This window comes from Tauraco erythrolophus, chromosome Z (assembly GCF_009769465.1).
Source record: "Tauraco erythrolophus isolate bTauEry1 chromosome Z, bTauEry1.pri, whole genome shotgun sequence".
Classification (NCBI taxonomy): Eukaryota; Metazoa; Chordata; class Aves; order Musophagiformes; family Musophagidae; genus Tauraco; species Tauraco erythrolophus.
Window position 1 is genome coordinate 336,992 of NC_141496.1, and position 14,316 is coordinate 351,307.

At 40.6% G+C, this 14,316-nt stretch overlaps 1 protein-coding gene across 4 annotated transcripts in view; it reads right to left on the minus strand.

Annotated features, from left to right (window-relative positions):
• Positions 1-14,316, minus strand: part of NEDD4L (NEDD4 like E3 ubiquitin protein ligase) — a 72,068-nt gene that overhangs the window by 23,285 nt on the left and 34,467 nt on the right. For 2 of the 4 annotated variants that reach the window (XM_086629937.1, XM_086629936.1), the window contains exons 4-13: positions 14,114-14,216; positions 13,044-13,210; positions 11,570-11,702; positions 10,285-10,461; positions 7,406-7,480; positions 5,388-5,447; positions 4,191-4,322; positions 3,590-3,709; positions 1,471-1,668; positions 155-232 (exon numbers count right to left, since the gene is read on the minus strand). In XM_086629937.1, coding sequence (XP_086486063.1) covers positions 155-232; positions 1,471-1,668; positions 3,590-3,709; positions 4,191-4,322; positions 5,388-5,447; positions 7,406-7,480; positions 10,285-10,461; positions 11,570-11,702; positions 13,044-13,210; positions 14,114-14,216 — 1,243 coding nt within the window. The remainder of the gene's footprint in view (positions 1-154; positions 233-1,470; positions 1,669-3,589; positions 3,710-4,190; positions 4,323-5,387; positions 5,448-7,405; positions 7,481-10,284; positions 10,462-11,569; positions 11,703-13,043; positions 13,211-14,113; positions 14,217-14,316) is intronic. The other 2 variants (XM_086629938.1, XM_086629939.1) reach the window with 2 other exon arrangements.

Here is a 14,316-nt window from a genome sequence, read left to right on the forward strand (position 1 = left end):
GATTCACAGATCACAATAAAGCTTTTTGGTGCTATGCACAAACATAGCTGTAATATCTGCAGAAAAGTGTCCACATACGACATCCGACTGCAATAACAGGTCAAGTCACTCAAGACAGCAGTGTGTTGTAAGAGACACACACATTGTTACTTACAGGAAGAGGGCCCAGATCATTAGGGTTCAAAGATGCTTTTGATCTCAAATGCACTGGAAATTTCAGTCGTGGATCTTCCTGTAACAGAAATACGGAGCTATAAATCCAACAGATCACGCTAGATCTGCATACTACATCAAACACAGAATTCTCTGCAAAACACATCTTCCTACATTACAGTCGGGTTTTTTTGAGAATGAAACATATAAAACAGAACATACAAATGGAACAAATAAAACATTTATGATGTGTCCCATACTTTATTAAAATTCATATATTGAAATGATTTTCCCATGCGAAGAGTCAGTCGGGGTGATGTAAGACTTCGATGCCGTTAAGTGTGCTTGGTCCAGAGACACGCTTCAAAAACGCAGCCCTAGTCTGAAGAAGTGGCGTTTAGGCACGTACGCACATTTTTGGCTCTTCAAAACAAAAGAGAAAGCAGCTGTCCTCTCACAAAAAGGCTCGGAAAGGATGAAAATGAGCTTCTTACATTTTTATTAATGCACAATTATTATTACATCAATGCCCAAATCAGGCAAAAAAGGGCAAGTAAAATCGGTCATGGAAGACAAACCTAGACCAAAAATGCTTGAGATATCCACATAAATAATTTACCCACATGCACCTGGGAACACCAGTAAAAGCACGTCATGTTAATACTGGTCACTGGGAATCTGAATGATGCCTAATCAATAAAATTGCAACTCATATTTCAGTGGTGATGTGAAATGTTGGGTTGTCTTTGACGTTTTTTCCTAGTAAAATTTTATTTCTTCAATTTCTTGCCCAGAGTTGCAGAATTATTGAAAAATGGATCCTCATGACATGAAAGAAAATAATAAAATGGATTCTGTTAACTGAAGAAGCTGGACATATATCATGTTAATAAAAAAGCAAAAAAAAAAAACCCTCCACTGCACTTTATGCCTCTAACCCCCAAATTTGGTGAATTTAAAAGACAGTACTTGTACGCAGTGACAAAAGCATGCCAAGGTCAAGGACAGAACGTGGGAGCGCTGTTGCACGTGACGTACAGACACACCAAAGCCGAGCAGGACACGGACAGTTTCCCTTCCGTGGGTGCAGCACTGCCCCCACGGCGCAGAATCGGCGCCTCGAGCCTACGGCTGCTGGCCGTGCCTGCACGGAGCGTTCACGGACAGCCCGCATCGGCTACGGCAAGTTCGCCGGAAAAACCCCCCCTCGAAGACAAGACAAACGCCCCAACAAAACGGGGGGTACACAGGCAGGAAAACAGAAACGTTTAAAAGATGGCAAGTGATTTCCAATTCGGGATCTGGAGCTGCTCTTACCCACGTAGTGGTTTTAGTGTTGTGGTCGATGAAGAAGGGCCTGCCGTTGGGCGCTATCCGCATCTCCCAGCCAGGGGGCAGGAAGCTTTGTGCAACTTTGTGCTGGGGTTTCGGAGAGTTGTAGGGTGAGGGCTGCGGGGACTGCGGGTTGGACAGCGTGTCCTTCACCGCTCGGCGCACGGGGGAGTCCTTCATGCCCTGCGGAACACGAGTGACGAGTTGTCAAGTGTCACCCAATACCGTAAAGCAACTAAAATTTCCATAGCAAACAGGATTTCATTCCAGATAATTCCGACGAGCCTTAAGCGCTGGGATGGATTTCTGGAACGTCCTTAGCTGAATTCTGCTCCTTACAGCACACTGAGCTCTTTGCTGGGGCGGCCACAGGGCTTTACTGCTTCCCTCTGCCATGACAATGCCCGCGGTATTTACGTCTGATTACACCTTTTACTATTTGATTATATTTTACTGTTTTACAGCTGCCCTGAACGCATCAATTTTCATTTCACAGAGGGAAAAATAAGAGCATTGCTTCACGGTGCCTTTACCTCACTTCCCAACAGGAGAGAATCCTAAACGTGAGGTGATGTTACCCACTTTTCCATGGATTTCTCAGCTATAACTTCAGCCAAAACAGCTAAATATGAACTTAAAACAAGTTCCTAAAATAAACAGAGGTTTGCATTTACAGTTTTGGACTTTTTTTTTTTTTTTTTTTTTAAATGAACAATCAGAGCTGCAAAACTGCTTCACTGATCAAGGCCTATTGGTTAAAACCAGAAGTTACATGATGTCTTTTTAAAAAAAAAAATTCACTGGGAAACTGCACATTTAGATGCCTGAACAGCTTGAAAAATTGGATCGAGATTTACTCGCCTTTGAAAATACAGCCCACCCCAAGCAGAAAATAAGACTTAAGTACAATGTTTAAAGTACTTTGTTTGCATTTGTACTTTGCAGTTACTTTCCAAAACCATGCACACCTTAGCTGTTATGTGCTAATAGTTGGTTTTCTTCTTGTTTTGCTAATTACTAAGATTCAGTAAATCTACACATGCTTATTTTGGCAATCCTCTAACCCAGCCGACATTTAATTACTCTTTTTTTTAGTATTATATTAGAAAATGAAGCATCCACATAGATATTAACAAAATTATTCTAGCCTTGTTTGTGGCTTGTTTTGAGCTGCATTTGGATGGAAACGCAGTTAGATTAAGTGTCCAAAGGCAGCGTTTAAAATATCTTGCAGTAAATAAAAGCTTTTCCTATGTCTTGTACACAAAGAAGTTGGTGTTTTACAATAAAATAACTATTTAAACAAAAGAAGTAACTTCTAAAAGTTGAACTCAATTTTTTTTCTTGTGGTTGTATCCTTTTAAGATGTTAATCTTAAAAGTCTACACCTTACTTTTTTTTTTAAAAAAAGTTAATTCAGAGGCTGGTATGTTAGACACTTAGAAGAAATTACATAGAATCATGGAATGGTTTGGGTTGGAAGGGACCTCAAAGCTCATCCAGTTCCAACCCCCCTGCCATGGGCAGGGACACCCTCCACTACACCAGGTTGCCCAAAGCCTCATCCAACCTGGCCTTGAACACTTCCAGGGATGGGGCAGCTGCAGCTTCTCTGGGCAACCTGGTCCAGTGCCTCACTTCCAGTGCTACATCCCCTTTTGAAAGATAAGGAATATAAAACACAATCAGTATCTTAACTCAAAGACTTTCCAAACTCAATTGCATATATTATTTTCAATGTTTTCAGCATCAAAATAAATGTTTCAACTTCAAAAAATATTTCTGATTTTATACACTCAGAGCACGGGAAGGGAGTCACAACAAGGTATGTTTCAGACATGCACGCAGACTATCTTTTAGCTGACCAAATCAAATAATCATATATAAAATACATCATTCCATGACCATAAAAGTTAAATAATACAATTGTACAATATAAAGATCCAGACAGAAAGCTGCTACAGAAAACAGCGATATATTAGGGTAAAACCAGTAACAGGAAAGCAGCTGTGTTGCATAACTGCAAAGGAAACTAGAAGTTATCAGGACAACAAAGGATGGGAACGCAGACACAGCGATCTTTCTCGGTGACAGCGCTTCTCACCTCTAGTGGAGCAGATAAAGTGACTGTGGGTGAGCTGAGGCTGCGAGGCCGCCGGATCTGGGGCTCACTTAAATGGTTGCTGCTGTTTGCTGCTGACCCAACCATGCCATCTTCTGCGAGCTGTTTCAGAAGCAAAACTGAGTTAGCAGAGTGTCAGAAACACAGTTCATCCAGAGTTGGACACTTAATAACTGATGTAATCATTTATTATTATTAAGTATATTTCCCTAAAGATCAAGTATTTCATTGGATTCCACTGGCAGGGCAAGTAACGCACGGTACTAGTAACAGACCAACACAACTTTCAAATTCCATCCTAAGAAAGCCTTTGCCTCCCTTTATTAGCTCACATGTACCTCTCTGTGAATTCCTTCCACTGTAGCAATCACCTTAATCCCTACCTCAATATAGTTAAAAGAACTAACAAAAATCATCCCAATCATTGCAGTTTTTTAGGATTATCCTGAATTGTCATGACAGTGCTTAGGATGTTTTTTTTTTTTAAATTTCAAGAGTTCTGAAGAGCTGCTTCAACTGAAATGATACTCAATCCACGCTGAGTGTTTGCCATCTAAATGAAGCATCCAACAGATCTGCATACCTGCATGATGGGCCGTGTCCACGTTGTGGTTCGGTTGTTGTGATTGACGTAGTAAGTTCGGCCCTTCGCATCCTTTCTTTCCTCCCAGCCTGAAGGTAAGCCTGGCGTGGTATGTACATAGGCCACTGAAGGCTGTTCAAGCAAGAAATTACTGTGTTGTTATTTTATAATAGCTAAAAAAAATTATTTCAGAAGTCAGTTGTTTAAAAAAAAAAAAGAACTTGTTAACTTACGACATTATTGAACACAACAGACAGAAAAATATGATTTCCGATTTCATTAATATAAGCTTTTCTTCATGTATCTTTGAGTCAAATCATTTTTTCTCACAATAAGTCTTTTAATTCGCTTTGGCACGGATTCAGGTATCTTATTCGGCAAAAAGTAGAAACTTGCCAGACTTATCAAGAGCCTTTTACTCCAAAACTGAACACCTTTAACAACTGTCTTCAATAAAGAGTGGGGGAAAAAGAAGTTTTATGGTCAAGGACAAAACGGCATGAGAACAGAGATGCTGGGACACACGACGCACTAATTTATGTTTTTCTCAGCCTAGTTTTACAATGCAGCCTCCACTGAGGCATGGCAAAGGTCCTTGGGGACTTAAAAAATAAAAGTAAATCCTGAAAAGCAAAGTGGTTAATAACCACAGATACATTTACCCAAACACGCACTCGTTACCTACAATCACCAACGCCACTTCATTAAACACACCCAGGTAACGAATTTACTGATTTTGTGCCACTGGCCAACATAGTCAGCCACGCTGTAGCCAGAGCAGATCTAACACTTCTGCGGTTCCACGTATTTAGTGGATTTCTTCTCAATTATCTGTTTCCCACTCGGGAATTATCTGTTTCTGCTCGAGCAGACGGGCCGGGGCAGCGGGACCAGCTCTCGCACAAACCAGCAGGAATTAGTGCCATGGCTCAGGATGTGCCATCTCGGGTTAAGCTTAGTGCACAGCTTTGTTAGAACCCAGTGGCATATCCACATCATTAAAACACGCTGGTATTTGGGTGAAATTGCAGCGGTGTGAGAAATTTTGAGAAAATTTGAAACGACAACAAACAATGTAACTACTGATTCAGTGGCTGCATTTCATTCTATACTGCTGGGTTGTGACAAAAAATTCCTTGTTGTACAACACCTTCCACATTTTATTTAGAGATAGTGCTTGATAAAGAGTATTATTACCGTTGGTTCCTCACCACCTGTGACAGTTGAAGAACGAGCTCTCCTAGATGGACCACTCTGCTGTTAAATGATAATTAATGTTACAGATAAGTATATTTCGTGATAAAGGTCACAGGTTACTCTCACATCTTTAGGAATAAGGAATCACAGACACTCAGATTTACTAAAAGAGAGCAATTAGATGGAAATAACGTTTAAGATAATAGCAAAAAAACTGAGTCATCAATCACTGATAACCAAGTCAATCTCATACGAAAAACCACCGGGGGAACTAATTGTTCGTGTATCCAATTCTATACATTCAGTATTGCTAATGATAAGAATATTTATTCTAAATGTAACATTATCTTTCCCCCCCCTCAACAAATTTTGTATGTTCTGCCCATAAACATGGTATTTAAACCCAAAATTGATTCATTTTGGCCATCAGTGAGTGTACAAAGTCAGATGCAAAAAGTGGAATTGATACTGTGAATTTTCAGCACAGGATTAAAACAGTCGAGACCAGCACTGTATTTAGAAAGAAAGTATTTAGTTGCTAGAAGATAAATTATCATTAGCTCAGTAAGGATTCAACATGGTAAAGATCAGGTAACATCCTTGTTTAGAGCAACGCTTTCAATTCTGTCCTTTTGAACATCTGCTGATGAAACGAGTGGTCTACAGCAATGAAGTGAACATCACCCATCCCAGCCTGACTACACCAGTTAAAGGCACCAGACTCCACAGCGTGGTGTTAAGTAAAGAAGCAGACCCCTTCTGAAACAGACTGCTTTAGGAGTCCACGTCGTCTAGCAGAGAGGGAAGACAGTTAAGGCATAATTGCGCTGGAATCCACACCGCTGTTACCCGGAAGAGCAAGTAAAGAGACAGATAATGCTTCAGAAGCAGTTCCAGGAACAGCAGCTACTACATGCATCTGTAAGCAGCACATGTAGACGCCCTAAAGAGCTTCCAGGCCATGTGAGAAAATTCAACAAAGGGAAAAAAATGTGGTTATTGTACGTGTCTGCCCAATGGCAACAGAAAGAACAAGCAAAGGAGAGGCACCTTGAATAACAAACTTACTGATATACTCTAGTTACTCATAAAAAAAAAAAAAGAGATATACATTTGCTGTTTGTAGATTCAAATGTAATATATTTCTAATAAGAAACTGGGGGAAAAATCCTGGCAGAAAAGTATAATTTTTTAAAATACTAAATTATTTTGAAAATCTAAACAGTTCTATTCAGCAGTGCGTCTTACACAATCCTATTTTAAGCAGCCTCTCTACAGCCTGCCACTTTTGCAACCCTCATACTTGGGCTGTAGGACAAAACAAGTAGAACTTCCCACCCATTAGATCAAAGGTGTGCATGGCTATGATGTGAAAGAGAAGCTTTTTTTAAAAACACCTTTGTATCTTTTCCTGTTTGAGGAATCAACTTAAATAAAATTGCAGAAGCTGCTGCTGACCTAAATTACTCAGAGTAAAACACTACAACAGATGCAATTCTGTTTGGTTCTGTTGCACGAGGACTGTCACAAAAAGCCTCCTTTTAACTACAACTAGGTAAGACACCGATCCTTTTTAATGCTCTATACATTTATATATTCCAAGTAAAATCAATTTATGGGAACAAAGGTATGTCTGATAAGAGAGTCCTGTGGCTGCCACAGTTCCCAGTACAGATGGTGCTACTGGCCCCTCCCATCGCAGCTGAAAAAAGCCCTTGGAAGATTTTTGGTTTTCACTGACTATACATCTAGAGTTTAATGAACTAAATTTCTATGTTAGAAAACTAAACTTTGTGTGACTATGCTCTCAGTCTCAAAACGTTTTTCTCTCTCATGAACGTCCTCATTTTAGTTGCTGACCGTGATGATATTAATTTGGTATCCACCACTATTCTGGGATTGTCAGATGCCCATACTGGTTACTGACCTACATCCGACTAGAACTGACCTAAGCAAAGGCACTACTCGGAACCAGGGAACGTTCAAACAAAACGAAATACAGGTTTGCTTTGGTTTACCAAGGATAATTGCGACTGTTCAGCAACCGTGTCTGTTACACTGCAAGATCTTAATCTTGAAGAAGGATCTCTCTGCTGGAAAAAAAAAGAAGAAAGATGTCTTTAAGTTAAGGTGTCTTAAAACATGGGGTTTTATTCAGTAATCTTACTTTTCTCCCATTTAATCCAAACCCCTAAAAAACAGTATTTATGTTACAGTTTCTTTAGTTTTGGTATTTCTACAGAAACGTGGCAAGCAATGAAAACCCGAAATTCTCAGCATTCCATCCTGGTCTGTTTCAGATTAACTGAGAAAAGGAAAGTACTCAGACACATGTCTTGTACTCATTTTTAGCATCCACGTTACAATGTTTTATTGATCTAGCTAACAGAAGACGACAGGACATTACACCTGGAAAAACATGCAGGAAAATTAACAGTTGTGGAATTAGCAGTAAAGGAGAAGTAATTCCTTGCAAACCTGTGAGATTTATCAAAAATAAGGTGCTAGAGCACAGTACTGTCAAGTGACAGGATTCCATTCCATGTGAGACAGGCTCAGACTATAAAGGGACAGCACCTGAGACGTGACAAGGGTCAATAATGACATTTTCCACTTGCTATAACATTGTTTTTGAGACTCACAGCCACAGAGGCTTCTTCACATCCCAAAATTACAAGGAAGATCTACTAAGATAATTTCAGGTTTTACTTCTTGATAACAAGACCTCTGCTCTCCAACAAAAAACATTTCAGAAGGAACTGATGTTCCACACTAATATTCTTTATATTTGAAGAAGGAGCTCGTGTTCTGTGGTACCTCAGTCAGCAACCACTGCCCTGTAGAACTTACACGTGGTCTACAAGGTGTAGTCCAACATAAGGAATACGTCAGTATTAAAGCAGATTTTGAAATATGTCCGTGGCTGGTACCAAGACATCTGGAAGGCATTAGGCATGGCATCAGCAATCATTATTTGTTACTCTCATGAGAAATCCCATATAATGAAAAAAACCCCACAAATACTGTAGTCATGAGAGCTGGCAACAAAGCCACGAATAGAATATTTCAGTGTAGAAAGGACCTACAAGGATCATCTAGTCCAAGTGCCTGACCTCTCCAGGGCTGACCAGTACTCAATAAAATACCATATTCAATAAAAATCAATCAGCATCTCAATACCTTCAAACACCTAAATTTCCCTTCCTGCAGCTTTTCTGCGTGGTTTGATTGCCGTTGTAAGCTCCACGTACAGAAACAAGCCTTGGCTAATTCTTAAACGTCTTCTTTTGCATCACTGATACCTCAGCTTCAATCAAAGAGGAACTTTTTGGACATTTTCAGGACATTAACGGTACAAGCAGGAATGCACTAACAAACAAGCAAATGACCCAGCCTATTTATAACCACTCACACGGGCACCCTTCCGCACCGCTGAAAGATAACGGAGCGACACCGCGAAGCAAACTATTTGAGAGGCCTGTCAGAAACTCCAGCTCTCACTTGAAAACATCAGTCCTAAGATCACATTCTGTTAAAAGATGAGTGTTTTCAAAAAAACATAGAAAAAAAAGACGGAATTACAGCTTGCTTCCGTGTTATGCCAAAGATTGATGCGAAAGGATTTGCCTGACAAACGTACGGAGCGGCAAGTCCCAAGTGTTTTCTGGCACTACGAGAGGGACAAAATACTTCCCCACACGCACCGTCGCCCCTCAAGTTGGCAATTTGGCCGCGTGGCACATTAGCCATGTATGGGCACAGAGATGCTGGTCTCCGTACAAAATTATCACAGGTCAGGCTGGACACACCAGCACAGGCACGCTGTCGGGGAAATGCCGCTGTAAGGGCTTCTAGTTCCAGCCCACGACCTGCAGATTATTTTAATTAAGAGAACTTTGCAGCTATACCATTTATTTATTTAGTGTATAGAAATGCAGGCCCTGATCTCGCCATCGAAACGATTGGATTAAGATCCTGCCCTCCAAGTGAAAGTCTCCTGCGAAAGCGCACGGGACTCTACGCGGATGGTTCGCCACCGGGGCCGGAACGTGCTAACCTCTAGATAACATTCAAATCACTAGAAGACACCTCCTGCACGGGCTCTTTGCACAAAAACTTGCACCTAATCAAGATTCTATTTCATGGAAACGAGTAAATATGATTTCTCATTCTCTTGAATCACAAAGGTACCTTGATGGCACAAACCAAGAATAAAAAATGAATAAATCGCAGCAGGACGTTCTGTTTAATTGTACTCTTAAGCAAAGAGAAATAAGACATTTCTCTACTTGCAAGTGCATTACCCTTATTTTTTTTGTGGTATCATCAGTCTGACAAAATAATGAATAACATAAATATAAAGAATATTTTTTTGTTTTACCTCAAGTAAGCTGTTAACGGCGAGTGACAAATTTTTTCCAGACTAGCCGTTTACAAACTTGTGGAGGATTTCACCAGAACTACCTACTTTCAATTCTAATCCTTTGTTAGTCTTGGAATAGTTGATCCAGTAAACTATGAGAGGTTTATACAATCCTAATGTAAAATCCTAACGTAATCCTAATCCATGCTTTAATATAAACACGTGCAGTTAAAATACTGAACTTGAGAAAAATTATCATGCAGCAAACCAGATGATGACTGAAAGAGCATCAGCAGTTTTTCCTCTTCCCTTTGGAAATTCTTAGCTTGATACATTAGAAACCCAAGGAATTCCAGGCAGTTTGCTCTACGGTGGAATTACGACGCGGTTTTGGGAAGATCATCTCAACCGTATGCTCAGGTCTTCCCGAGACCAGCAATCACCCGCCGCCTGCATGACGGATTCAGACTGGGTCAAGCCCAGAGGAGATGACAGTGACAGGGCTTTACGCAGAGAGAGCGGCGCGTCACGTACAATCAAAGAAGTGAGTTGTTCCCCGTTGGAGTCAGGAGTGACCTGAAGTCTTCTGCTCAGCTCCTCAGATAGCTCCTGAGGACTGGTACGGGATACTGGAGACGCAGGAGGAGGTGGCAACGCCAAGCTTAAGGAATCTCCACTTGCACTTGCCTCCTCCGAAATGGTTTCCCAAGGCTAACAAAAGAGAAAAAACTACGTTAAGGATTTATAAAGACAAATCAAGTCACTTTTCCCTTTGCTTTATACGTGACCACCTCATTGTGACCACCACGTGTGTGACAATCAGCCTTAATATTGAACAAAATAAACCGACCCCTAGAACCCACATTCTACTCGGTGTGAAGCAGTTACAAGGGAAAATGCTTTTCATTTTGACTTCAAAACGGTCTTCGTGTTGATGATGACACAACGCTTCGCGATTCAACCCAGAAAACGGTGTAGATGAAAAGATGCATAAAAAAGATCTCATCAAATGTAACTAATGTGACTAATTCCACACTTACTAGAAGCTCCTAAGAAACAAGTGTTAATTTTAATTCAGAATAAAACACATAACAGAAAGCACTCATTAGTTTCTGCAAATCAAATATTAAGAGGTGATAAATGCAACAACAGTTTCAGCAACCTATTTGTTCACTAAATTTTATTCAGAGCAGCGTTGAGCGTTCACAAAGTTCTCTGTGATTCACATAATAAAATATTTCTTAAGGTTGAACGGGATTAGAGCTTTGCACAAACTCTCACTTAGGCCTACAAATACCTAGCAAATTTAATTTATTTAGTCTAGCTATAAGTTAAACACTCACCCTGATTAACAAGATCTCAGAAATCTAACTAAAACCAAATATTTTGGGGAAAAAAATCAAAAGCTGCTCTTTCCTTTAAATCAAGACAATAGAGAAAAATGATGTACATGGCAGTTCAAGCTGGGATATTTCCCTTCTTTTTACAACTTACCCCACTGTTATTCAAGGCAGAGTATTGAAAGTGTTTCTGTCAATGTTTATATAACAAGCAAAGCTTGGAATTATACATTTTTCTCGCAGCATTTGCACAGTATTTAACATTGTGCACACATTATCAGGCACCCACAAATACATGGCACCTTGAACGTACAGCTCTGGTTGGGGTTTTTATTGTGTGACTGCTATTTCACTTCAGCAATTTCCATAAACTCCACATAAAAGCATTACTATGCACGTTGTACAGTAATTAGCTTATAAACGAGGAACACAGCAGCTTGGAGTTTAGTCAGCTTCTTAAACCCAAGACCTTTCCATACCTCAGGAATGTCTCCACTCTCCATAGGTTCTGGTTCCAAGTCCTCACTAATGTGTCTCCGAGAGCGGAACCGCCTATGGGCTGCTTCTTGGTTTATCTGTCTGATGTTGTTATCGGAATCGGATCCCACATCACTGGGCAGCGGGGCAACGAACGCACGGCGAGGAGAAAAGAACAAGAAAATAAGGAATGTTCAACTCAAACACTTGCTTTGTCCATTGCTTTCAAAATCTAATGCCCATGGCAGGGGGGTTGGAACTGGATGGTCTTTGAGGTCCCTTCCAACTCAAACCATTCTATGAGTCTATGATTCTAATGCTTTTGATTATAAAAATCATTATTCTTGCACGTGTCAGGCTTCATAAGTAGAAGACCGTTTGATCCCTCGATCCAAAGTAACTGGAAGCACTTCACAAATGTCACGTCACACTGGACATTAACATTCTTTACACACCAGAGTTGGCTGAGCAGAAATAGAAGCCCAGGCTCAAACATACTAACCCATCATTACTCATCCCCTCCTGTCAGGATCAGAATCATTCCCGACACGGGGATTTTACCTTTGCCTCTCTCTTCATGCCAACTCTTGCTTTGCTTTTTGCCACAGCCAAAGCAAACGCAAGCTGTTGTGGTATGGATAACTTTTTGAACTGGCTGTAAACACTAGCTGGGCTCACACCAGCAGTGGTGGAAATGGAAAACACTCCAGTTCCCTGAACAGCCCCAACTCTCTCAGCCTGTCTTCATAGCAGAGGTGCTCCAGCCCTCGGATCATCTTCGTGGCCCCCTAATCTAAACTCCTAAACTTCGTGGCCCTCATCATAATCAGATGATAAGGAAGTTCTAAATCAAATAATTTACAAAACTTGCTTTTTTATAGACACTTACTGACCATGAGCAATCATAATGATAGTAGTTGATGAGATTTACTGGACAAAATACACATTACTTAGTAAATAGCTCAAATAGTTCAACAGTGAATAGTTCAAAACATACAGAACAAAGTTGAATTAAATTCTAACCAGGATAAACCTGTCTCCCAATATTTTAAGGTATGTTATTAATGCACTGACTTCCCTCCCACCCCTTCACACTTCCCAGAATTTCCCAGAATACCTATGTGTGAATGTGATTTGCTGGGGGCAGGGAAGTGTCTCTCATTCTTAAAAAAAACAAATGATGTTTCCTTTTTAACTGAAGATATCCAGACTTTGGTTCTCAATTTACTAGCACATCTGTGAAAATTTTTCCATGAATAAAGTCTAGTTTCAGATATGTAGCGCAGCGCCAAAATCGTGATTAACCTGTGACTGAAAAGAATAGTGTGCCTTTATAAACTGCTTCGTAACAGCCTTACGACTTTCTCCAGGCTCGAACTGGTGAATTCAAACTGGTTATGTCTGCTGGAAGAAACCACTACCCTTATTGATGATTCTGTGCACATCCACAAAACACGGCACTGCGCTGCCGCTTACATTAAACTTGGTCGATGCCACTGAGTAGTCCTGTTGTTATGGTTGACATAGTAAGTCCGCCCCAGGTTGTCCACCTTTTCTTCCCACCCAGGAGGCAGCGGAGGAGGTGGTAACTCCTCCTGACGTTGCGATGCAGAGTCACTGGAATCCACCACATCCCATCCATGCTTAGGAACAAAGGGAAAAAAAATAATTTTCAAAGTTCAAGTTAAAAAGAAGTTATTTCATTGCTGCTTACATTAGCATAAAGGTGCAGATACTGAACATTTTCCGGAGAAGTTTGAAATTTAAACCATACAGAAACAGAATAAACTCCGTGGTTACAGCGTGCACCTCATTTCAGTGCCAAAACACCTTAAAATCCCATCAGTCTCTTACAACAGAGATTCCAAAATGTATTTGGGTGGTTGCTTGTTCTAGTGGTGGCCAGGTGCAGATTCCCAGTCCAGAAGCCAAAGAGAATCAACAGCTAACTTTGGAACTCGGAGATGGATGGCTTGGGATGAGAGCCCTCACTCCCAAGTTAACAGATGACTGCTGCACACTACCAGTAAGTAAGGCCAACTTGGGCTGAGGTTCACTCTGTCAGCCCTAAGTGCAGCTGATTTCTAAAACAGATGACAACTGATAAGGGTGCTGAGAAGTCTTTAAACCTGCTGTGCTTGCATGAGCTTTATTCTCTGCAAAGTCAATGCTGCCAAGGAGAAACGGAAAAATGTTGTATCGTCTGTTTTGAAACGGCCTCTAAAGAAGGTGCACCTAATACAGACCATTATGTTTATAAATTACTTGCACAGACTTTCTGAATTCTTCTACTTGGCATGACTTCCCCTTCAACTTGCTCACAAACTTAGTCAGACTTTAGAATTCATTGTGGCAGCTGAAATACTTTGAAATACTTGAAATGGTTCAGAAAACCCCAGGTTACATTAAAAAAAAACACCTGGGAGTGGCAGAGAGCAAGCTGCTACTACCACTGCTACCAGGGTTTTATCTCTCCAAGGTACAACTTCTACAATTATACTTGAATCTCTACTAACTTGAATCCTTCCACAAGCGTTAAGCCTTACCTCAGATTCATCCCTTTGATCACTGTTTTCTTCCTCTTGGCCACCGTTTTTGGGCATATAAGCCATCTTCAGTCTCAAGAAACCCTTTACACGAGACTTGTGGCTGTAAGACAAGGAGATGCATTTCATTCAACAACCCTTAAACAGTGGCAAATAACAAATCTTCAAGTAAGAAATGTTTTAAAGTAGAAAGGTCCTCCCCC